At 33.2% G+C, this 25,500-nt stretch overlaps 1 protein-coding gene across 1 annotated transcript; it reads left to right on the top strand.

The window, feature by feature from the left end:
- Positions 1–843: 843 nt before the first annotated feature.
- LOC134840584 (uncharacterized) lies at positions 844–22,889 on the top strand. Its single transcript, XM_063856495.1, has 4 exons — positions 844–1,024; positions 1,478–1,650; positions 21,968–22,079; positions 22,581–22,889. The coding sequence occupies exons 1-4, from the start codon at positions 906–908 to the stop codon at positions 22,879–22,881; spliced, it is 705 nt and encodes a 234-aa protein (XP_063712565.1). The 5' UTR covers positions 844–905; the 3' UTR covers positions 22,882–22,889.
- Positions 22,890–25,500: the final 2,611 nt, after the last annotated feature.

Here is a 25,500-nt window from a genome sequence, read left to right as displayed (position 1 = left end):
ATCTGTCGGTAGATTCTGTTCAAACCTTTGCAGCAACACTGGCTAACCTTGTTGAATGATCCAGGTTGCCGATACAGCAATACAAACGCTGGAATTAATCCAGTTGCCAAAATAGCTATATTGTAAGGCGCATTAACTGTATGGTCCCATAAAACTTACAAAATCATTCACTAGTCTTTTGTTCACAATCAGTGAACCGTGTATAACATTCCTCTGAAGAATCAAAATCTCATTTTAAAAACTTACAGACTAAGGTTATAAAAGATTTTGATGGAAAACCGCTTTTTAGTATGTATCGTTATCGCTTTCCTTTTCGAGTTTTTTGCATTAATTATTTACTGGAAAAATTGTCCACCGCAAATTAATACACCTTCCATTGATTTTGAATCTGAAACTGAGAACAGAACTGAGTTTCACGCTGAGGTGGACCACGATTATCTGCAATTAAACAAAATTTGTAGTAATTGGTCCAGCGAAACTATCAAAAATGTGACGAAATTTGTATTTTTCTTCGGTTTCAACCGATGTGGATCAACTATAACAGGAAATATAATAGACGCTCATCCGAATGCTTTAATAGCAAATGAGTACCTGCTCTGGAACAAGATGCATAATATTCAATTTTCAGTCATCGCAGCGGCAGAAAAGGGACTTTTTTCTGATTCTTTTTTTTGCTACCCAAAATTATTGCATTTCCAGTATCGGTTTTTAAGTTCGAATTTCTGCTCAGATTTAATTTTCATTTTTTATAGTTGTAATTAATAACCTCGAAAATCAAACGTGGAAAATCGGAATCAAAATTTACTCAGATTTGAAACTTAAGAAAAAAGTCCCTAGAACAGATATGTTCAACTTCAGTGCGGAGTTCGAGTAATCTTGGGAATCAAAAGGGGTTTTGGCATAGTATGGGTCGCTTTCAAGGAAATTTCCGACATCCTTTGAAAATCATTGGAACTCGGAAGTCTTATGAGACTATCGAATGGTTCAAAAACTGGCCTCGCTGGTTCGACGACGGCATAAACAGGTACGTTATTTTTGTTTGCAGACCATTAACAAAACAGTTACTGGGATTTTTTATTCCTGTTTTTTTTTCTGAAATTTGGTTATGTTTTTAATACATATTTTGTAGATTATTGGAAAGTGTGGCAACATTGATATTGACAACTATATCTGTGGTTAAAACTGTTCCATACTGAGCAAGAGTGCCATTTGAACCTTAAATTTTTTTTGATAAATTCGATTCATTTAAAATGATTAACATTCATATCCTTAAAAAACCATTTTGTCATAAGCTTTGACCTGCTTATTCCTGTAGATTCCGTTGATTCCGTTGACTGCTCTTTCCGAGTTTCTTCCAATAAATTTTCGATTGAGAAATCTCAGATTGTGATTAATTTATTTGAAAGAATTGATTCTTTCTTTCTTTCTTTCTTTCTTTCTTTCTTTCTTTCTTTCTTTCTTTCTTTCTTTCTTTCAGGTTACAGTTGTATGGCTTAGGAATCGTGGGCGTCATGGTAGTTAGAAACCCATTCGACATGATTGCGACGAGGTCCTCCAGGTACTATGTCCTTCAGTTTAGACACATTCGTACTGGTCAGATGACCTGGATCAACAGACAGAACTGCTCTAACGTCAAACCAAAAATAGAAGGCAAGTTAAAAGTGACCGGATAAGTTTAACAAACTGATCTGAACAAAAATTAAAAGAAAATAGAACCAGAACGATTTTTTTTCAGATTCGTGAACCGTGAATTTAAAAAAATACTCATCAAAATGAATATAAAAATCAAAAAACCGTCATTATCTGCTTACCTATTTTCCTGCCGAGCTCTGGAAAAGTTCTTGATTTTTATCTGCTTGACATTTAGTCAGTAGTTCTGTTTCGACTTTGCTTGTGCTCGGGGTGGCTTTTGTGAAAGTGAAGGAATGTTTGTGCTCGGGGTGGCTTTTTTTCTCAAGTGAGTTATGTCTGGAGTGTATAACTCATAGAGTAATTTCGGATAGGGTACACCGTCTGCTCGTCACGCTATCTTATTTTCGGCCGGATAGATTCGTGCAACTTCTTAGTCTAATACCGATCCTAATCTTACTCTTATACTATCTAGTCTCAGGTTGTTTAACTAGTCTCTGCTAGGCTCAATAGATCTAGGGTATACTGGTTTATTGCGGCTGCTGAAGTGCTCGGGAGAGTCCAACTAATTTCTAAGTTAAATTCAAATCTCTCTGGTGCTGAAATTACAAGTAACTTCAGCACTTACAAATAAGTGGGTTGTTAGTTAGATGGATCATGATTGGTTAATATTAAATACTTTACATTGGTAAAACATTTAATTTATCCAATCATAATATATAGTTTAGATCAGGTTCCACCCATCCGGGTTTTACAGAGTTTTTTAGAACAGTTCTTCTGTAATTCAAGGGTGGATGATGGACGTTGGTATTTGGCGAACATCATATTTTTCTTCCGCTTCTTCTTGTGACAACGACTGAGTCTTTGCAACAAAATCAATTCTGATTTCAGAATGGTTGGCTATGTCAGGTTTTTCTGTTCTTCGTGGAGAACTTCTTTTGTGTCTGATCTAGCTTGGGAATGGCGTGGAGATTGTGCGTGGAGGGGATGCCTGGTTACTCGGATCTGTACATACACTTGGGTCATCGAGGTGGTCATTGGTCTGATTCAATGAAGTCCTTTTCTGCGAGGTCAAGTCGTACTCTAAATCCTTTGAGTTGTGATTGTGAGCGGCATATCGATTGTAGTTGGTCATTCTCTCTCGAGTGTAGTGGGGTCGTCTTGTCTTTTGATGTTCGTCCTTGGTGTTGTATTCTGATCTATATATTGCATCATGTGATTTTACATTTTATAAAACTTTTATTAGTTTAATATTTTTTAATAATGATTTTAGTTAATTGTTTTCACAAAAGCTTTTTGTTTTAGTTCGGTTATTTTGAAGAGTTACTCACCCTTGAGTAGCTCTTATTAAAAATAAAGGTGTGGTCACAAAGCGTGGATGTAGCGCGGTGGGTTAGGCCGGCTATAGAGCATGCTCAGGACCTCCTTTCCTGGTGGGTTAGGCCAGGTGTGGGAGTATGATTTCATGCGGTTTTTGTGAGGGGTCCTGTTATGTGACAACGTTTTATGTTGGGTTTGTTGTGGTTTTACTTATGTCTTGTTGGTTATGTACTTTTTCCAAAAAGCAAATTGTTTGTGGTATGGGTTTGTCTTTCGACTTTTTTGTGTTTTATTATTTCTTTCTAAGACTTTGTAATAGTCTTCAAAAGAATAATTTATCCAGTTTTAAACTGGGTTAATCCGGTTTGGGTACCGTTGGTTTCCTTTTCTTAGTCATGCTGTTATTCTATGATTTGTGGTGTTTAGTAAGCTGCGTTGGTTAGTTTTGTTTAGTATATGATTCCTTTCCAACCGGGTTAAAGGAAAGTTTGAAACATGTTATTATATGTTAGAGTTGTTGAGTGTGAAAACTTGAAACTGAAATTCATTATTTTAAACAATTCTTCGTGGGCGAGCTGTGCGAGTGTGGATAGAATTTCTGTGCGAATGAATGAAAATATCAAAAGGTTAGTACTGCAATTGCATTTTATTAATTTACTGCATAGAATTTGGAAATTTACTGCTAGTAATGGGGGAATTTTAAGATACAAATTTTCATTATAATTAGATTTACTGCTTTTTGGGGGAAAATTTTATAAATTAATTTACTGCATTGGTATTATATTTATTTAATTGTTGGTGCAAAAGTTTAATAGAGTCTTAAACAGTTTTGAAGAAGTTTGCTATTTTTTATTTTTCTTTTGTGAATTTTTCAGATGATCTAGGATGAAGGCTAAAAATCTAAAGAAAACATGAATAAAGAATGGTGAGTTTTTCAATATTTTAATTAGTTGGTACTATTTACTTAATTCATACTTACCTGTTAGTCGTCGGGGAAAAAACCGTGGGGGAAGATGTCGTGAATTAGTTCTGAAGTTGTTAGTAGTTTAGCTAAGATGCGGATGATATTTTTAGTTTGAAGCAGTGGCCAAAGCAATTGAAGTGCCTTAATGGTGGTTAGTTCTTCAGTGCCTACTGCAAACTCATAAGGTGTGTTTTGGATTAAGTTATATAATTTGTGGTTAAATTTAGTGTTGTGGATGAATTCTAAAATGGGGATTTCTATAGGCTGTACAAACTCGTGCGGGATAATGAAGGGTCGGGATTCTTCGGCGTTGAAGGTCTTGGTGATGGGGCAGAAAATATACATTTGGGTTATGGGGTCATAATTACGAAGAATACCATGGAGGTTAGTGTCTTTAATACAATATGTGAAATTTAGGAAATACGGTGAAGTGTATTTTGAATTGATGAATTGAAAACGATGGTGTGGTTGTCTAGAGGGTGTGTGGAGGTCAAAGTGATTTTGGATGAAACGATAGTAACTGTATGTATGTGTTTGTTTAGTTCGCAACATAATATCGTGTGAGCAGTGTAAATCTCTTTCGTGTGGTGCAAGGAAATGAAAGGTTAGTGAAAAGATTTGGAAGCGTTCTTTAAAACTTTCGTATGCCTGTGTGTTTGTTAGTGCTTCTGAAATAATGTGATCAAACTTTCGGTCAAAGATGTTTAGTGTAAATACATATGGTGTCTTGATGAAAAATTTCTCGGTGATTTGTGGGTTAGCGAAGCGATCTTCGTCTAAGAATTGATCTTGGTTAGCTCTGATGATGTTGTGATCGTAGTATTCTAGTGTATATTCATTAGCTCTAGGTGCAGTGTGTATTTTTAGTGATTTTTTATATCCAACGTAAGTAAACTGTCTAGCGGTTAGTGGTGTAGTTAGTCGATATAGCATGTCTTTGTTTCGTTCTATATCGATGGAAGTGTTGGATAAAGGTAAGCAAAGAGGGTTAGTGAAATGATAATATGAGGTCCAAGAGAGAGTGGGCATTAAAACGTATTCATCTACAAAGTTGCGTGTTTCGTTAGCGTCGTGAGGGGTGTTTAAGGTGTATTGTGGAAATGAGGGTAAAGTGATAGCTAAAAATTCTTTAGTGTTAGTATGCTGGGGGTGGTTGATGTATTCACGGGCTGTTCCTGGTTTTGCTGGGAAAGGATGGTTGGGGAATTTTCTTTTAAAAGTGCGGTAAGCTCTATTAGTGTTTAGTGAAGATATAGTGGATGTGGATGATGGTGTTAATGATTCAGTATAATTTGAAGAGGGTGTAGGGGGATTGGATGAATTTGGAGTGGAGGAGATGTGGTTTATGGTCGGGGTGTTAAGGTGGTAGGGTTGTTGTTGGAGGGTAATAAAATTATCTAGCTCTGGGGAGATTCGGGGGGTGTCTGGAGAATGAGATGATTGGTCAGAATGGTATGAGGAGTAGGTTGGGGTAACTTGGGAAGCATAAGAGGGTGTGGGAGTGATGGGGTCAGGGTTATTGGATAATATGGGTTGAAAAGGGGGTTGAGAAAAATTAGAAGGGTTATGAAAATTATTGGATGGAGATGGTTCTGAGTCGGCAAATTCATCGGGGGTTTCAATATTCGGGTTATTGAGCTGTGAGATGGAGTATAAAACTGAAATTTGTGAGTTAGTGTCGGAATTCATGCCTGATGTTACATTGCTAGATGGAAAATCGGGTGGCGGAAAAGCGAAAAGTGGTATGATTGGGATTGGAGAGGTAAGATTGGTTGGATGGGAATTTGATCGATGTAGTGATCCAAGTTGGCGGCTCATCGTGGGCTAAAAAAATGATTATTTTGAGATTGAAAAGCGGTGGTATGGGGCTGTTCAATAATTTGTTCATAAGTATTATCATCTTGTGATTGATGTGTCATTATATGTTGGATGGGGCTTTGCGATGTGGTGAGTCGAAAATTTGGATTATGTGTGATTGCTAAATTTCGAAAATTTCGTGGGACTAGGGATAGTGGATGGTTATTTGGTAGGGGTGGTAATTGTGGTGCCGTTGGCTGTGTGTCGACATTGTTGTGTTCTTCGTCGTATGTATTTTGTCGTGTTGTTATTTTTGTGTTATATTCTTTTATTTGTGCGTCTAAAAGAATTTTGTTTATAGATGTAAAAAAAATTCCAAAAAATCCTGCAAAGAGTATGCGTGCTACGCTTGCTTGTCTTGTCTGTTTACTTGTGTGTGTATAGCACATGTATTGTAGATTCCTTTTAAGAGTGAGAAAAGAAATCCAATAAAGTTAAACATTGCGTATAAAATAGTCAATTTTTCTAAGATGTAGTAGGGCCATCCTAGAAAATCAAGGATTTCATTCTTGAGTGTAACAAAGCTAAAAATGTTGATTGGTGATATATCTTGGGGACGGTATTTTTCGCCGTTTAGATATATATAATCTTTAATGTCTTTAAAATATCCGCTATAGTCTTGCGTGTAGATATCGGCAAATCCTGCGGTTTCTGCAAGTTTGCGTAAATTTTGGTCTATTGATTGTCTTTGTATAGTGTCCATTTGTGTTAATAATTCTTGGAATTGTTGTGTTCTAATGTGATGTTGAATATCTGATTTTGAATAGATTCCTATTGATTGTAAGTCTATATTTGGGTTTCGAGCGATAGCGCGAATGCTTTCTGGTGAAAATTTTTTGAGTGATTGCATTAATGTGGGATATGGAGTGAGAAGATAATATTTATTTTCATCAGGGTCTAGTTGTACTACATTGTGGCTATTTTCTGATCCACATGGGACTGCGGTATCCCAGAAATAGGTTCTTCGTGAAAGTGTATCCACGAAATGTACTTTATTCTTATAAAAGATAGGGATTCTTTTATAACATCGTTTATCTTCAAAAACGTAGAGTGGTGATACTTTTTTGGTACAAGTATAAAACCATAAGATGTTTCCTTCGTAGTCTAAAAAATTTGATCTATTTCCTGATAATAAGTATCCTGCGTAGGGTATTTTTAATACTGCTAGTGCAAGTGATTGTAATATTTGTGTTCGTTCTAATTCGCATAGTTGGTGTAGTGTTTCTAATTCGGAGAGTGACATTTCTTGAAAAATGCGGCTAATTGTATAGTCTAGTTTCATATCCAAATGAATATCATAGTGGATATTACCGAAATATGTAGTATTCATTAGTGATAATTCTTGTAAGCGTGTGCTTCTGGTGTCATAAGGTTTTAGATGTCCACCAGGTTGTCCGTTGCTTTTTTGAAAATTTACTGGTATATAGGATGTTCCTTCGTTTGGAGGATGACCTGTGGCATATGGGTCGATTTTTACTTTTCCAGTGGTCATGTCGAATCCTTTTTCGTATTCAACTAATATTTCAGAGTATTGTGTTCTGTGAAGTGGATTCCTGTATTTACATGCAAGTTCTGTTTCTTGATATATTTGAAAACGTGTCAATTTATTTTCTATATTGTCTATGTTTCTAAAATCGGAACTTAGTTTGCGTGATGGATGGACTTGTTCATAAGGAATTGATTGTATGAAATATTTTTCGTGAAATTTTATCATACGAGCGTGTATTTTTGCTACTTGAAATGTTGTACATGTATCTTCGGGGAACCAAACAATTGTTGCTTGTGTTCTCGTTGTAGGGTCGCAATATCCTTGATCATTTTTACAAGGTAGTCGGATTCCTTGATAGATCATTGTATTATCAGATAAATCTCGTGTGAGTTGTATTTTTTCAAGTTGTATTTTCCAATCGAAAAACATTATTTCTTGGTATCCTTTATTTTTCGTGTCTGCTTTGCAGTTTGATGGGTTATTTATACCAATGTGTGGTATCCAATGTTTATCATGTAGGTCATAGGTTAATCGTCCGTGTGCGCCGTTATACGGGTATTTTTCGTCTAGTTTTATATGTCCTTGGTGTCTTTCAAGTTGTGATTGATGTACAGAGTCTGAAAAAACTTGAAAATTAACTAATTTTCTTTGGGAGTTTTTATTTTGTGTGATGTTTAGTCTAAGTAATTCATTTTTACAATCGTCGGGATTGAGATGTAAAAGACGTTCTATATTACTTTGATAGAATGATTCATGGTCAAGTCGGTTTTTGTTTCCGTTCGAGACTTGTGAACAATGTACTTTCTTTTCGGAAAATGTCGCTGTGAATTTATAACCTGTAACTGTTGTTGCTCGGGCTTTTGAATAGAGTGTTGCTATTATATCTGTGGTTTCTATAGCTTGTGGTTCTGTTTCACATTGTGATACTTGATTTATTGCATATTTATGTAGTGTTTTTTGTTCATTTTCTTCGCAATCGTAATGTGTTACTAATAAATCTTGTGGTCCTGTACGAGGAGAAGGGTTTATGTTTTGATTTGAGATTACTAGAAAAAGGAGTTGGAGAAAAATTAATAATTTTAGAATATACATGTGTATGATAATCCTGAGTATGGGTTATAAAATGTAATGTAACCAATTGTGTTTTTGGTGTATCTGTCGTATTTATATATTACTTCAGTAGTTATAAACGGTGGTGGTAGTGATTGAGCTGTTATGTTTGGTGGATTTAATGGGTAGGGATGTTGTGTAATATTGTTTAATTTAACTGTGATTTCAAACTTTAATTGTAAACTGTTTTGTTGGAGTATTTGAATATTGTGATCACGGATATCGTTGTGAATATCTTGGCGATATTGTAATCTATTAAGTGCCCAGTTATGAAGGCGGTTACTTTCTTGATGTTGTCCAAATAATGGTGGAGGTGCTGTGAATGTATTCCAATCTAGTCTTAAAGGAATATTTATTGATGATTGTTCTCGATATCTCGCGTCGAGATTATTTGGAAAATTTAAGTTAAAGGGTGGTGGTGAAAATTGGCTTATTGATGGTGTTGATGGTAGTGATAATGTTTCTGGTAGTGATGAGGATGTTGTTGTATCCGTAGAAATATCTATGGGGTCATTGACTAAATTTGGTTCACCTTGTGTGAATGAATGTGTAGTCCAATATGGTAGTCGTGATGTTAGGTTTGGGGGGTTAAAGGGATTTTCACGTATTTGTTCAGATGTTGGTGTTGAACCTAAGTAATCTGAGGGTAGACTTGAAGTGCTTCGTTGGGAAAAAAGTGTAGGAGTTTCTGGTGTGATACCAGTGGTGTTTTCTGGAGTGGTTTGTGATGGGGATTGAGGTATATCAAAATGAACTCGGGGAGTTTGAAAATTTCTATTTCGTCGAGGATGTATAATTTGTCTATTTATTTCTGTTGTATTTTGGTTTTGACTAAGGTTTCGTATTCTACTTAGTTCTTGTGGTAGTGTTGGGTAAAGATTATATGTTGGTTCACTTAGGGATGCTTGTCGTTGAACTGGTTCTAGTGGTTCAGATAAACGAGCGTGCCGTTCTTCAAAAGTGTATGGATTGTCTTGAAAAGAAATTCGTGTAGATGTTTGAGGATTTTGAGTAGTTGAAGGTGGTGTTGGATTATCTTGGGATGATGTCGGTGAAGACTGATTCTGTGACTGTTGGGTAGCAATTTTTGATGGATTTTTGAATTGTTACTTTAGTGGGAAGATTTATGTTTATTATAATATTCTTCCAAAAAAAGAATTAGAAGGATTGTTGCTAGGGCAAATGTGATGATTGCTTTCTTTATACATTTACATATTGTCAAAATGAGGGATGATAAAAATGTTATGAAAATTACAAACAATAAAAAAATATCAGTTCTACTGAAAATTGTTCGTATCATTTAGATAAGTTGTTAAAATCGTACCTGTGGATATATTCAAGGGTTTTGGAAAGTTGGAGGAATAGTTCAAGTATTGTGTAAAAAATTAAAAAAATGTTACAAAAAATGATTAAGATTATTAGAAAAGATTCGAGTATATCAAAAAGAAATATTATAAAAGCTTCAAGTATTGAAAAAAAATGTTTAAAATTTATAAGTATTTGAGCGACTGTTTGAGAGAAAAGCATTTAAGAAATGATCTCTTGGTCGAATATTTTTTGCTGTTTGAGGCGATTTTCTAGTGTGGTCGAATTATTTATTAGTTTTTTGACAAGTGGGTTGAGTTTTGTAAAAAATTGTTGGGGGCAATTTTCATGGTGACTGGGAGGTCGTCTTTTTCTTTATTTTTGTTTGTCAAATGATCCGGGGTATGGTGAGATTTTTATACTTTAGGCTAATTAAAATCTTCATTTTGATACTTTAGGCTAAGTTATCAAATTTGTTTTGGGGGTATTCGTGGTCTGAGTTGGGGAAATATTGTTGATCTTTGGGTTATTAGATAAGGGAGGGGTACGGTATTATGGTGATATTTATTTTAGTTGTCAAGTTGGAGTGGTTTGCTTATTTTTGACCTGGAGGTTGTAAAGTTATAGTTAGAGATGTGCCTGGAGTTCTAGATTATTCGTCTAATTGATCTTAGTTTGAGTTAGAGAAGGTGGCGGATTGGATGAATCCTATTGGTCTATTTTGAACTAGAATTATTGCGTACTTGTGAGCATGTTATTTTGAAAAATTGAAATGAAAAATGTTACGGAGGTTTCAAGATTGTGAAGTATAAAATCTTAAAATTACTTTTTAAATTCTACTTTCTTTAATATTTTAGATTGGGGGATGAACATTTTGTAATTTTTACGTGGTTGATTTCGGAGTCTTGTTGTTTTTCTATGTTCAGATTTGTCTATTTCTTCTTGGGGTATTATTTGTTCTGTCATTTTTCTATTTTTTCTTGGTTTTGGAGATTCTTTATGGTTTTGTGTATTGTTTTTGGTGGCGGTTGGTTTTGTGTTTTGATTTTCGGTGGGGTTATCATTTTGTTCTGTGTTTTTCAGATGTGGTTCATTTTGAATGATTTTTAATCCTGTGAAAGAATATAATTGAGTTAATTCGCGGAGTGCGTATTCTTTTGGGTAATAAGGTAATAGGTTGTTTCGATGTTGAACGATTTCTTTTTTGTTTGAGTCGATAATTTTATATGTGACATCAGTGGGTTTTGCAATTATTTGGTAGGGTCCTTTTCGGAGGGGTTGTAATTTTTTAGAAATTCCTTTTTGAGTATTAAAATTAGGTATTAAAACAAATGTTCCAATTTTTAAATCGGAAGCTGGTGTAAAACGTGAATTGATTTGTTCATTTATGTTTTGTCTTTGTAATAACTTTTTTGTTATTTTTTGGTAAATTTCATTGTGTTTCTTATCTCTATTTAAAATCCATTCGGTGTGTGTACCGGAGGCTAATTTAAGAATTTGTGGGTGATGAAAATGATCTTCATCGTGCGTATGTAATGGGAGGTTATAACAAATTGAGTCTTTATTTGGTTGACAATAACCTTGTGCGTTTTTATGGGAATTTGCTGTAAACATTATTGGTTTGCGTGGTTTTTGGTTAAAAACCATTTCATATGGTGACATTCCTAAAGTTGTCGTTATTTGTGAATTATATGCTAAGGGAAATAATTTTACATCTGCTGACCATTCGGTATATTTTGTATCATTTCCGTTGATGATACATCTGAGATATTCTTGTAGTGAACGGTTCATACCTTCGACTAAGCCGTTTGTCCAAGGTGCATGAGATGTACGTGGTTTGTGTTTAATGTTATATAAATGACATAGTGTTATTATTTCATTATTTATGAATTCTGTACCATTGTCTGTGACTAAAATTTCTGGTAGTCCGAATTTTGCTATCCAGTGTTCATAAAGTGTTGTGTATGCGTAATAAGCGTTATAATGTGGTACTGGGTTAAGTGCTACATAGTGTGTGAATGCGTCAACAATTACCATAATGTAGGAGTTTCCTTCTGATGAGGGTGAAATTGGTCCTTTAGTATCAAATGAGATACGGTGATTAAAGTATAAACTTTGTCCTTTAAAATCTTGTTTTTGTGCTATTTGTTTTTGATTTGGGTAAGGTTTATTTAGCTGACATACTATACAATCATTGCATATAACTTTTATCCAAATTGGTGCATTTGGGAAGTAAAAATTTTGTATAAAATTTGAATATGTTTTTTCTGATCCAGAGTGTCCTTTAATATTTTGTGTATGTGAAATATTAAAAGCGATGAGAATCATACTTATAGGGAGACATGGAACTGTAGATTCATTCAGGTTATACTCTAAAAGGTCTGTATTTTCGTTAATTGTTGTGTTGTTAAATTTGCGAAAGTATCGGAGGAGTGTTTTGTTTCCTAGGATGGTTGAATCTGCTTTGATAGGTTTAGTTTTATATTTGTGCCATGATTTCAGTTGTCTAATTATCGGGTCAAGATTTTGATATTGTTTCAGTGTTGAATTTGTAATCGTATCTGTTGGGGGGAGAAAAATGTTTTCAACTTCGAGTTTAGATAAGGGTATTGTATCAAGTGGGTCGTGAAGGTCAAAAACTTGATTTATTGTGTATTTTGAATCATTATTTGTTTGTGGTCCTGATAAATTTATTTTATCAGTTAAATCTTCTTTTTCAATTAGTGGAAAATGGTCTTTTTTAGGCGGGTGTTGTTTTGTTCGTTTTTGTTGGGTGTTATTTTTATCCATTGAGAATATGGGATTGGTTTGAAAGTTGATGTTCCAAGTAGGTCAACTTCATAATGATTATTTTGACAATCTAAGTAAAGTGGGAAATGTTGTAAATTATTTATTTGTGATTGTTCAATATCAGTTTTAACTGCATATTTGCATTCTAATCGAGGTGATGTTTCGTTTTCTGCAAGGTAGAATTTTATGTTTTTGGGTATTTCAACTGTTGTTTTTCGTGTAAGTAATTCAGATGGTGTATTTCGACTTAAGGTGTCTGGTAATGCAAGATTTTTTCCTGCAGTCCAAACTATATGTAAGTTTGGAAATTTCATTAGAATTAGTTGAAATCTGTAAACTCGGTGGTTTGGGTTAGATTTTTGTGTGAAAAGAAAGATGATTGGTTTATGGTCTGTGAATAGAACTGTTGGATGTTTTGATCCAAGTATCAGAAATTCATATTCTGTCAGTGTATATATTATGGCTGTACATTCTCTCATTAGAGTTGAGAGTCGTAGCTCTGCTTGAGTGAATAATCGAGAATTTGCTGATATCAAGTTCATTTTATTTGTACCATTATGTGATTGTAATAGTGCTGCGCCGATGCCAAAGTTCGAAGCGTCGCACATTGCATAAAATGGTTGATCAGGGTCTGGAATTGTGTTTGAAATTTGTTCAGTTAAAAGTTTCTTTATTTCTTCAAATCGTGCTTGATGTTCTGTATTCCATTCAAAATTATTTTGTTGTCTAAGGATGTTGTAAAATGGTCGTAGATATAATTGCATTTTATAAACATATTTACTTAAAAAGTTTAACATTCCAAGAAATTCTTGGATTTTCTTTTTATTTGTTGGTGGTTGAAGTTTTTGAATAGCGTCAATGCGTGATTTCAGTGGAGTGATTGTTGTTCTTTCTATGTTATGTCCTAAGAATTTAACTCTTGTCAAAAAGAAGTGTGATTTATCGGGGGCGGCCTTCAGATTTTCGTTCTGAAGTATTTGGTGATATTTTTCTAAAACGTTGAACATTTCGTCTTTTGTTTGTGATTGCATAAAAACATCGTCTAGATAGGTGATTGCGTTTTTCTTGAGTATTAGTGGTCTAAAAATTTTGCTCATAAAAGCTGAAAATGCTGCTGGTCCTATGGATATTCCATAGAATAAGCGGTTAAATTCATATTGTTGGTTTCCGATAACAAATTGTGTTAAACGTCGTGATTGTTCATCTAGTGGCATTTGATTGTATGCACTATTCATGTCGGCGGTTGTGAAGTATTTGCCGTTTATTTTTGTTAAAATAACTTGTATTGGTTCAATGGGCCAATTACATTTTGATTCATCTATGAGTGAATTGAGGTATCTAGCATCGAGAACGATTTTTAATGATTCTCCTTTAGCTAGAATGATAACGGGGTTGATGAATGTGTTGCCTTTTGGTTGTTCTTCTTTATTAACTGGTGATATAATATTATACTGTTCTAAAATATCGAGTAATCTGTTTACTTTATCATGTAAGTGAATTGGTACTTTACTTGCTCTCTGTTTTTTGAAAACTGCGTCTGGTTTTAATGGAAGATGTAGTGATGAACTGATTTTGCCAACATCGAATTTTGATGTTGCATAGACTGATGAATATTTAATTAGCTGTTTGGCTAACTTTTCGAATTCGTCTTGTGTTATTTGTGAATGTTGGAAATTAAACATTGTTAAAAATTTCTGTTGGTTCTCTGTGTAGTTACTGATGTTGAATGTAGGTTTGAAATATGGAGTTTTTGTGAAATAATCCGTGTTTCTGTTTTCGTTACTTTTTATATTATTTATAGATAATTCTTCATTAAGAATGGTAGATTGGCAAATATCTAGTAATTGGAGTATATTATTTACGCGATAGGCTTTTTCGTGTATTGGTGATATTGTAGCGTTGGTTTCACAATATCCTAAAAGTCCTAAAGGTAATGTTACTTGATAAGGTGTGTTGTTATAAACATGTAAGGAAATAATATCTGAATTCGAATTTTTCAAATATTTTATTGAAGAGATTGTGATTTTAAAAAATTTATGAATAGGTTTGAATTCAAAATCTGACATATAAAATTTTTGTTTGTTTTGTTCTTTATCATATTGGTGAACTTGTTTGATTGAAAAATTATAGATGTTTCCTGATAGTGGTTTCAGGTGTTTTCTTTGTTGGTTAAATATCGGATAAAATTTTGAAAAGAATGGTGGTTGTTTATTTAATCTTTGAAAAAATGTTAGGGATGTTTCTTTTGTTTTTGTGTATTTATCTTTGATTAATATTTTACTGTTTAGGATGTTAATTGTTGGTATATACTTTGAAATAAATGGTATTCCAATGATATTATATTTAATATCAGTGATATGGAATATTTGTTTAAATGGCTTGTTTAGAATTTTACTTTGTTCCATTGTTCTGGTGGGGAGGAGAAATAATTGGATTTTTCCGTAGTTTATCAATGTTGATCCTTGTGCTGTTGCTAGTTTACTGGAGGTTTCAAGAGGTGTTAGCTTTGGATGTAAAGTTTTTATTTCATTCCATGTGGGAATGTTTATTATGTTTGATTCTGCTCCTGAATCAATTAAAAAATCTATTTCAAGGTCTGGTGGTTGAAATTCTTTATTTCTTGGGCTTTCTAAGAGAAATGGTATTGTCCAAATTTTTTCTTTGGGTTGTTCTTTTTGTATATTTTGGTAGATATGGTTTGTATTCAAGCATTTTGTTTTGACATTTTGATTGGGTTGTTCTGTAGTATTTTTTGCATTTGTTTCTTGCGTTGTTGGTGTGGAATTTATGGGTGTAGTGTAATGATTTTGAAGAAATTCTGATTGATTTTCATATATATGTGATGGAAAGGGTTGTTCATATATGACAGATTCATAGTCATTTTCGACTTTTATCATATTGATAGAACGAGTGTTTTCAGTATCACTTTCTGAATCTGATGATGTACAGTTTATTTGATTGAGTTGTAACGCATCAGTTACTGTGTCATCAATACCTGGAGGGTCTGATGTAGTTTCTGGGTTAGATTGTATTGATTGATTTGCCTTTGATGTTTAGGTGTATTACTTCTGTGGCGATTATTAGAATTATTATAGTTATTATTATTCCTATGTGGTGATTGGGAATAATTTCTATAACGATTATTATAACTTGGGTGTCGATTTTGTGAATTATTTCGCGATCTGTTTTGGTAATTATTGTTTGGTCTGTTATAGTTTGATCTATTATATGAGTTATTTCTTGATCGATTGTTCGGGTAATTCTGGTTTCGGTTGTTTGAATAACTTCTATTTCTATTATAGGAGTAGTTTCTATTCCTATTGTATGATGAATTTCGTGACTGGTTGTTTGGATAGTAGTTATTTCTTGATTGGGAATTAGATCTAGAAACAAATCGTTGTGTATTTGAATTTGATCTGGAGTAGTTATTTCTACTATTTGGTCTATTGTAGTGATTTTGTGATGAATTATACGTGTTTCTTCGTTCTGGTGATCTTCCTCTATAACTTGAGTTATATGGGGATTGATTTCTTGTATAGCTTGTATTGTTCGGGAGTGGTTTTCCTGAACTGTTGTTGCTGTGAACTGTTTTGTTCGGTAAATTTTGATCTTTTTTCATGTATTGATAGAATGATTTATTTGGTTCTTTGTATTTTTGAGGTTTATTTTGACTATCTTGCTGTTTTTGTCTACATTCGGAAATACTATGTCCGTATCGTCGGCAATAATTACACCATTTTTTGAAAGATGGTTTGCCTTTAAAGTTCGGGTTCTTTTCGTAAATATTGAGTATTTCAGTGATTTTTTCAACGAGGTCTGTTTCTGATTCCTGTATATTATTAATATTAGTGGGAGTCGTTTCAATTTTGTTAACGTATTGTAATTTCAGATTTTCCGTTTCTTCTAGTTTCATCGTGATTTCTGCTTGTTCTAGTTTGTCTACTAGTTTTCTAAAATCTAAATCGGGTTCTCGAATTGAAGAAGGATGTGATGCTCTCTTTTTTATTGCTATTTTCCTTAATTGTGGTGTTAAGGTCATCATTAAGATTTCTGTCATCTTTGTATTTTTATAGTCATGTGTATTTAGTGAGTATGCTTTTCGAACTAGTGTTTCGATTCGTACTGCTATTTGCTTGATGGTTTCGTTTGGTAATCTGCGAATTTCATTACATAAAACTCTTTGTTGTTGTTTATTTCTTTCGGAGTCAAACATTTTTGAAAATTCTTGTGTAAATCTTTTCCAGTTTGATTTTATTTCTAGAGGTAGTACTGAAAACCATTTTTGGGCTGCGCCATCTAAGGTTGTTTGTATCAACGCTGTGCGTCGATGTATCCAGTTTTGATGTAGTGGCGTATTAATTGGTTCAGGTCCTATATTTAAAATCAAATTTGCTGTTACTGCATTTAAGTAATCTTCTACAGAGTATTCAGGGTCTGTTCCTGTGAAAACCATTAAAGGTTTGTTTGATGTTATTGATGATCCACCCATAAGGTATGGATTCATTGTCATTTGTAATGATTCTGCTGCATTTGGCATTTGAGAAAAATTTGAAAGTTGGTTTCTTGTTATTTCATGTTGTTGGAGATAATATGGTAGTGGTATTTCATTTTGCATTTGTGATGGTTGATAGGAGTGTGCAGTCATTGGATTTTGTTGTTGAATTGGTTGAAAAGATTGCGTATTAATTAGATTTTGTTGTTGAATTGGTTGTTGATGTTGTGCATCTATTGGTTGTGGAGAAAAATTTCTATGATTTGTACGTGTTCTCTGTATTCCTTGTCTACGATATTCTTGAGTATTTTGTGCAAATATATCTGGCTGTAAAAAATCATCATCTGAGGATAAATAATCCATTTGATAAGATGTTTGTTTTTTATTTTTATTTTGTTGAAAAAATGGGTAATTTTCACTGCGATCCTGTGGAGGATTTGGTTGAAAATTTTTGGAATTATATTGGGCCGTTGGGTTATCCCAGTTTCGAGGTTTTGTATATTGATTAAAATTCCTTTGTGGTTGATAATTTGTTTTTGACGGATGTGTATAATTATAATTATGGTCTGCAAAGTTGTTTCTAGTGAATGTTTTGCGTGTTTTTGATGGTATTGTCATGGGTCTGTATGTTTGGTAATCCATTTGTGAATATTTAGGGGCAACCGAAGGTTTAACGGTTGATTGTAAGGTTACCTGTGTTTGTGAAGGATTTGTATTTCTTGGTGTTGTTAAATTTGGGCGTATTGGTGAAATACTTTGTTGTGTAGTTGTTGTGTGTACAATTTCTTCATTTATGAAGTGTGATGGTGTCTGGATATCTTGTTGAGTAAGATTCCTAGTTCCATTGAGGTTTTCGTTGTGTATGACTGTAGAGTTTAAACTATTATTTTGTGTATCGGGTAAAAATGTATTATAGTTTAATGGTGTTGCATCAATTGTTAATGGTATTACTCTTACATAATCTCTTATGTAAGATATTGTACCTATTGCTTGACTTGAGATTGATTGTGGAAAGCTTATAAATGCGGGATGAGACCATTCGGGGTCCCAAACATAATCTGATTGTTCTGTGATAGCGGTATCATCGTTCGAATTTTGGGGTCTAAAATTTTTTCTTGCTTGTGCAATTAAATCAATATTATGTGTGAAATAATCTATTATGAACCATGCCAAAATTTTTTGTAGATCGTGTTTGGTATGTTGTGAAACGTCGTCTTTCGTGAAATTTTCTTTAATGATGTTTAAATAACTAGAGAGTAGTGTGATTTCATGTCGCACTCTTAAATGTTTAGATGTTTCTGTCGGTGAGACATTTGTTAATGGGAGTTCATTTTCTAATATCGAAATATAACTATATATTATTGCGAAAACTTCATTGGTGAAAATGGAGTTTGCTCTTTGTGAGTTATGGTATTGGATGCTTTTTATATATTCTGAAAAAACTTTTGAAAATTCTAAATCAAGATCGTCTGTTTGTATGGTATATGTTCTATTATTATGGTTTGGTGAGGTGAATTCTATAGAGTAGATTCCATACTGTTGTGTTATGTTGCATATATCTTTTAGATAGTGATCTATGATTTGTCTTTTGATTTTTACATCGGGGAACTCTGTTTTACATGGACTGATTCCGGGTTCAAATAAATTTACGAGTAAATTTTGACAAAATATGTGTTGTCCTCTATCAGTATCTGCGTCTACTATAAAGGGAAAGATTTCATCATCATCTGGAGTTTCGTCACCTGGGGTGTGCGTTGAGCTCATTTTTTCGTTCGATGACTGTTAATATGTAATTATTAATGTGTCGAATTGGTTGATTCCAATTGTATAGATGTACTGGTTTGTGTTTGTACTGCTTTTTTATTCTTCTTTTTCCTCTTTGTGATGAATTTGAAGTTGTTTCTGAGTCAGAGAAATATAATTGATCGTGAAGTGGGTAATTTTTATCTATTGATTCTTTTAGTTTGTAAAGTTCGTCTAAACTGTTGGTTTCTGATTCTGAAAATGCGTTTCGATTTTTTGAAAATCTTTTTCGTGTTATTTGTCTTTGTTTAGTTATTATTTTCCTCTTTAGTGTTTGTCGTTTTGTTCGAATGTATCCAACTGTTTGTGTATGAGGTGTGATTACAAGGTCGTATTTTTTGTTATCTATTTCACAATTGTGTAAAATGATTGTTTGTTTATTTCCTAGGTTTTTAAATGACATAAGGTTTAGAATGACGGATGCAAAAGGTTGTTAAATGATTTCTATTTTCCTAAACTGTTAGTTCTTACGATTTTTTGGTTAGCTTAACCTGGGTCTATTTGTTCAGGGTTGGAGAGAAAAGTATATCGATTCCGAAGAATGATTTTTACTTTCTCGTGACTAGTATAAGCTAAGGTGTTAACTTACTTAATCTTACTTAGGGGTAGTGATTGTGTTCAAGGGTTGGAGAATAGTAAATCAATCCACAAGGTTCAGGTATAATTAGAACGCGAGTAGTTCGTTAGGTACTATTTTAAACTTACTAAGTCTAAGATTTATCCTGGGTCTGGTAAGAGGGGGGGTCAAGTGAAGGATGAATAACCGAAGTTCTTCACTGTTTATCCTAATTTGAATGATTAGTTTTGTTTAAAAATTTCTATTAGTCTTGGGTCTTTAGAAAGGGTTGGGTAGTGAATCGACGTTTGAGGTCGTTAGACACTAATTAAGTGGGTGGGGGAGAACAAAATTGTTCTGTTTGATCCAAGGATAAGCCTTGATGATCAAATTTAAAATTTAATTAAGTAGAAAATGATTTAAGATCCAAGGATAAGCCTTGATGATCTGGTTTTAAAATTAAGTGACTTTAAATTTTAATAAAGTTTTAAATTTGTGTAAAGGAAAGATTTAGTGTTTTGATGATATTAGTGAGTTGATGATTGCTGTTATGTTTTAGGTGATGAAGCTGGAACAACAGGATGATTTATGATTACTAACCATTTATTGTCATGCTACTAATTTTTATTTTTATTTTCCAATAAATATTTTTCAAACATGTTTTGTATATTACTGCAGAGTTTTAGAAAAACGATCTTAGATCTTTTTATCAATCGTTATTGTATAATATTAATTTTGTTTAGCGCCTGAAATGATTTTGAAGAGTAACTTCAAGGTTTTATGTTTGCAAATGGAAATCTAAATTCATTGCAAGTAGTATTCGAAATATAAAAGTTTGTTCTGGCTTTTGCCGAACTATCATATAACTATACGGCAAGTTTCTACTTTGTCGTATGTCGTCTTTGGTTCGATGTCTTCTTCCAATTCCGGGTAGTTCTATTATGGTTCGGAATATTGGCTCTGATCTATTGAGTCGGAGAGACATTTCAATTAAATTATTGTCGTATAACATTTTGTAAATGTTTTTGTCTAATTTCTAATCTATTTTTGGTTAATTCTAATCTAGTAAGGTCTTGTTCGAGACTTATGGTCGCACCAGATGAGTTATGTCTGGAGTGTATAACTCATAGAGTAATTTCGGATAGGGTACACCGTCTGCTCGTCACGCTATCTTATTTTCGGCCGGATAGATTCGTGCAACTTCTTAGTCTAATACCGATCCTAATCTTACTCTTATACTATCTAGTCTCAGGTTGTTTAACTAGTCTCTGCTAGGCTCAATAGATCTAGGGTATACTGGTTTATTGCGGCTGCTGAAGTGCTCGGGAGAGTCCAACTAATTTCTAAGTTAAATTCAAATCTCTCTGGTGCTGAAATTACAAGTAACTTCAGCACTTACAAATAAGTGGGTTGTTAGTTAGATGGATCATGATTGGTTAATATTAAATACTTTACATTGGTAAAACATTTAATTTATCCAATCATAATATATAGTTTAGATCAGGTTCCACAAGACAAATTTCAACTTTTTAAATAGCATTCTTTAATATATTCTTTTAATGCCATTCAAAAGTCATCGTGGTCCTGAGCTCAATTTCTTCTGTGGTCCTGAGCTCAATTTCTCCTGAGCTCAATTTCTTCAAAATACTTCTTCTGTAGTTTTTTCGTAAAATTATGGGGGTTTAAAGATTGCCAAATTGGATAATTAGTGACATTTAACTGGCGATGTATTTCGAACTAACAACGCGTAAGCGAAGGTTTGATCCGTCATGAAACTGTTTCAACTTGATTTGAGTCATGCTCTTTGGTATATTTGATACTTTTCTATGTGCAAAAATTTGTGGAGGGATGATTTGCAAAAAAAAAATTACAGTTTTTTTGAAGGGAAGACTATTTCAGATACCTTAAAACGCAGTCGGATTATGCAGGGCTGCGCCCTGATACGAGTTGTTTTGCTATTCCGACTTTCAAAGAAAGTGCAAATATTCACGCTTGGGGTGGTTACTTTATTCAATCAACTTACAGCAATCAAAACAATAGTTTTTAACAAAAAAATCTACGCCCCATTGAAGATATCGACTCACTGAAATCAAATGAAAAAAGATATTTTAACCTCCAATCAATTTTTGAAAAACTCTGAGAGTTTGAAAACTGCCAAAATGGTCATGCTCCGGACTAGATTGGGCTCGATTTGATGATATTATTTAAAACGCTGAAAGCATAACAAAAATATTTATGCATGGCGAATTAGAGCTTTCAGAGCTTTGAACCAATCTAAAAGCAGTCTTGTTCGTAAAGTTGTGGGCGTTTGAAAATTTCTAATTCGGCGAATTTGGAATAATTAACTCGCGATATATTTCGTTCTTATAACACGTGTAATTGAAATAAGGTGGTAATATTCAATAGGATACAAGACGCTAAATAAATCTCATTGTGGCTTTTATTAGCGAGTGGGGTGCATATACAAAAAAAAAGACGAAAAATAATCAAGGCTTCGCCTTGATATACGATCAGTTTTGTTATACGGTTTGTTTTCGCCAGATTGCTAAAGACTTTTAAAGAAGCTATTTTCGATGTTGATTTTTTTTGCAAATACTCGTGTCTTAATTATTCGTAGTCTTCGTAGTACATCCGGTTTTTTCGCCTTTTAAGGATCTTGCTATGACTTTATTCGGATCTCCATGGCTAACGGGACAATGAACATCGCTCATAGCCGGGATGTAGACAAGGCCATCAGAGAGATCGCAAGTCATGCCAAATTAAGGTCAGCCCGTGAAAGTTCACTATCACTATTTGGCATCTTAAAACAACAACATTAAATAGTGCAGTGCGAATCGTAAAAAAAATAGGCAGCTAACTGGCCTTTTCGGTGTTCAAAGACAAGATTTTTTGGATAATTTTAGTTTTAGTAAGTAATCAAATATTTCCCTTTTTGAAAACAATAGATAATTTATGATAAATATCGCGATCAACTTTATAAGGTAGATTAGCCTAATTTCTGTTTTTTTTAAACTGATTCTGGATTTTGACGAAAGGATAGAAACTAACTAACCATAGATAGGCTGTACAGACTTTCATAGAGATACGTTGCAATTAACAGAAACCAAAATTATCTATATTGACCTTTTTCATTGTGACAAAAGGATTTAAAATATTCTTTTTTTCCACTTGACTTGAAGTAGAAAAGTTCCATTGCCTTTTCGGAGTATGACCTCCACTTTCAAAAATGGTAACTGTTTTGCTTTAAATTGTTTGTTCGTTTTAGTGATTTGTTGATGCGAACTTATCCTAATTTTAAATATATCCAAGTGCAACTGGAAGACCTGATTGCAAACCCTCGAAAACACGTCACTAACTTCTGTACAGTTCTCGATCTAGACTGCAATGAAGATTATATACAGGGAGTTTTGGAGGGCGTTTTGGACTCACCTAACCCATCCAGAAATGGAGTTAAATGGACCCCGGGTCAAATTAAGGCCGTGAACAATTTGGTTGACAACTTTCCAAGAATTTTCTCTATGCCAGAATACAGTAGAAGTAGCAAGACTTTAAATAATTTAGTGTAAATGCAATATGCGCGTTTGATTTGCTTGAAATTTTTAGTCAGTAATAATTTTGAGCTTAATGAACTATATTGAAAAAAAACTAATTGCAACAAACAAAATTAATACAGTTTTTTTGGATTAAGTCAAAATTATACCCCATCACATCAAAGATAACTTAGGTCTGAACATCCGTAACTCAATTTTTTCATTTCGACTCTAGAAGAAAGTGACGCAAATATTGTGCTTGGGGTGGTTTTTTCTCCAGACAGATGTTGATTATAAAATTACTCATTTTTGAATCTATTTTTTTATTCATCCAAAAGCTATTGTTTTCCTAAGCTTACTTAAAGTTATGTTTTACATGTGATCATTTCTGGTATCAAGTTATGAGGGTTGAAAATTGCCAATGTGGCCGATTCGGGACAATTAATGCTCGCTAGATTTTGCGCTAGTACCGCGGAAGCGGAGATTTAAACCGTCTTAGAAATTGTGTCAAATTATGGCTGAAGCAAACTATTTCCGTAATTGCTACAATATAAGAAGATAAATATATCTGTTGTACATTATAAGGCGTGCGGGGGAATATTATTTACAAAGTCCTTTTATCTTCCCTTAACTGTAAACAAGACTTCTCGTATCAGGACAAAGGCCTGAATGTTTCAACTATCTTCAACTGCTCGTTGAAGTGGTGTCCGCTCATAAAAATTGACGATTTTTTTAAACAACATGAAAATTTTGATTGTTATTTTCAAAAACCATTCCTTCACACGCTATGGTAAGTGGTACAAAATCCTCGTCGCTCAATAAAGTTAGAGTTTTCTTTGTTTCTTGAAAAATTGCGGTGCAAAACCAGAGCAAAAAATGATTTTAAAGCATTTCACTTGCATGTGATTTGCAAAAAATGTGCTTATTTCAGTAGTAGAAAAATCAGACACTGTAAACAATAATAGACATGAAAAATTAACCAATAGAAACAAATTTGATGGCTAAAATGGGAAAGAGCATTTTTTCGTATGCTCCCCAATTGAACTTCTTTCGAACACATGGTTGTTGGCCGAGGAACAATAATTAAATTTGGGTTTTCTTGAAGCCTTAAACAAAAACCGATGTTTTTTTAGAATTTTGAATAATCCGACTCATCTTTCGTTTGCCTTGATTTTTGCTGAATATTGATGTTGTAAACGCTACTCAAAATTTTTCTTGCTTCAAAGACAAAATATAACAAATCAGTTGGAAATATGAAATACAGGAAAAATTGGGGCATATGATTTTTCCCAATTTTTTTCCAAACAAAATCAGTACCACAAACAATCATCAATAAGGATCGAGTGATTTGTCACATCAAAGCCCTATCTGTTCCACTTTCGAAGAATGAGCGGAATTTTTCTGCTTGGGTGATTTTTTATTCGGTCAAACTTCGACTACTGAACTGAACTAAGTACTTTTGACGGAAACTTTTATGCCATCTGAGAGATTCAATAAATTAAAAATATAGAAAAAATTCAAAAAATAGAATCAATTATAATTATAAATCAATTATATTCTCTTAGTTTTCAATCTGTTTCTTATTCAATCATCACTTTTATCACAATTTCAATCATATTTTTTATTAAAAAATCAATTTCAAAAGTTTATAATCGACTATAATTCTTTTTGCTTGCCATTTCAATTTTCAACCTTACATCTGTCTTGCTTGCATTGTATGATTTTCATAGATGCTGAAATATTTGGAAAATTAAAAAAAATGTCATAGCAGTTTTAAAACCAGTTCAAGTTTATGTTTTTCTTACTTTTTCATTTTTTTGGCAATAATGGTTGTTTCAATGAACGCATTTATAGGTTTTGTATTAAGGAAAATATCAGCACATTGTTTTTTTCATGATTGCTTATAATTTTTATCCACTGTTAGAACTTTTTAACTAAATTTATTATAATCGATATAAAAATTTTTCTGTATGCACTAAACTCAACTAAAACGGACTAGAAGAGATTCTATTATCTTGGAAAATATCCTGATTTTATTTCCCGGGTTGACGTCCATAGAAAAAAAGCTTATTCAACAGTTTCATAAATGAAGTTTATGGGAAAAAGCCTGTCATACAAAACTCATACAAAATTTAAAATGTGTTTTAGAAATTTCTGGTCTATTTGCCTCTTTTGAAGCTTTTTGCTCAATATATTTTATGAAAAAAAAATTTTGCATGCAAATTTTGATTTTTTGTGTTTATAACGTAATCCAAGATGAGTTTTTCACCTAAAAAACCAAAAATCACAAAAAAGTGTTTTTTTTTGTGAACGCGATTATTATGTTTTTGTTTCATTTGCTAATTTAAAATCAAATTTGTAAGAAAAACAGGCCTTTTTTCTCATCCACCAAAAAAATTTTCAAACTAACAATTATTTAGCCACATACAAAAAGTTACATTTTTGGTATTTAATTCCTTGTGAAACTGTTAAAATTAACTTACAAGGCTAAAATTACCAAATGCAGTTTATCTGCGTAGTGACTGCCAGTTACACTCTAGATTTTCTCATGACAAAAATACTTGATTAGTGTTTCGGACGAAACACAAAATATCAAAACAAATATTTTAAATCATTTGTGGATGAAATGCTTGTCATACAATTTCATAGAACGGA

The sequence above is a fragment of the Symsagittifera roscoffensis genome, chromosome 2 (assembly GCF_963678635.1).
Source record: "Symsagittifera roscoffensis chromosome 2, txSymRosc1.1, whole genome shotgun sequence".
NCBI classification, from domain to species: Eukaryota; Metazoa; Xenacoelomorpha; order Acoela; family Convolutidae; genus Symsagittifera; species Symsagittifera roscoffensis.
This window is presented reverse-complemented; position numbering and strand designations above follow the sequence as displayed.

Excerpts from the sequence above, each read along its gene's own strand:
- LOC134840584 (XM_063856495.1), top strand. The coding sequence starts at position 906 with ATGGGTCGCTTTCAAGGAAATTTCCGACATCCTTTGAAAATCATTGGA. Across the intron at positions 1,651-21,967 it reads CGTCAAACCAAAAATAGAAG|GATCTTGCTATGACTTTATT; the intron begins GCAAGTTAAAAG and ends TCGCCTTTTAAG. Across the intron at positions 22,080-22,580 it reads GCAAGTCATGCCAAATTAAG|TGATTTGTTGATGCGAACTT; the intron begins GTCAGCCCGTGA and ends TGTTCGTTTTAG.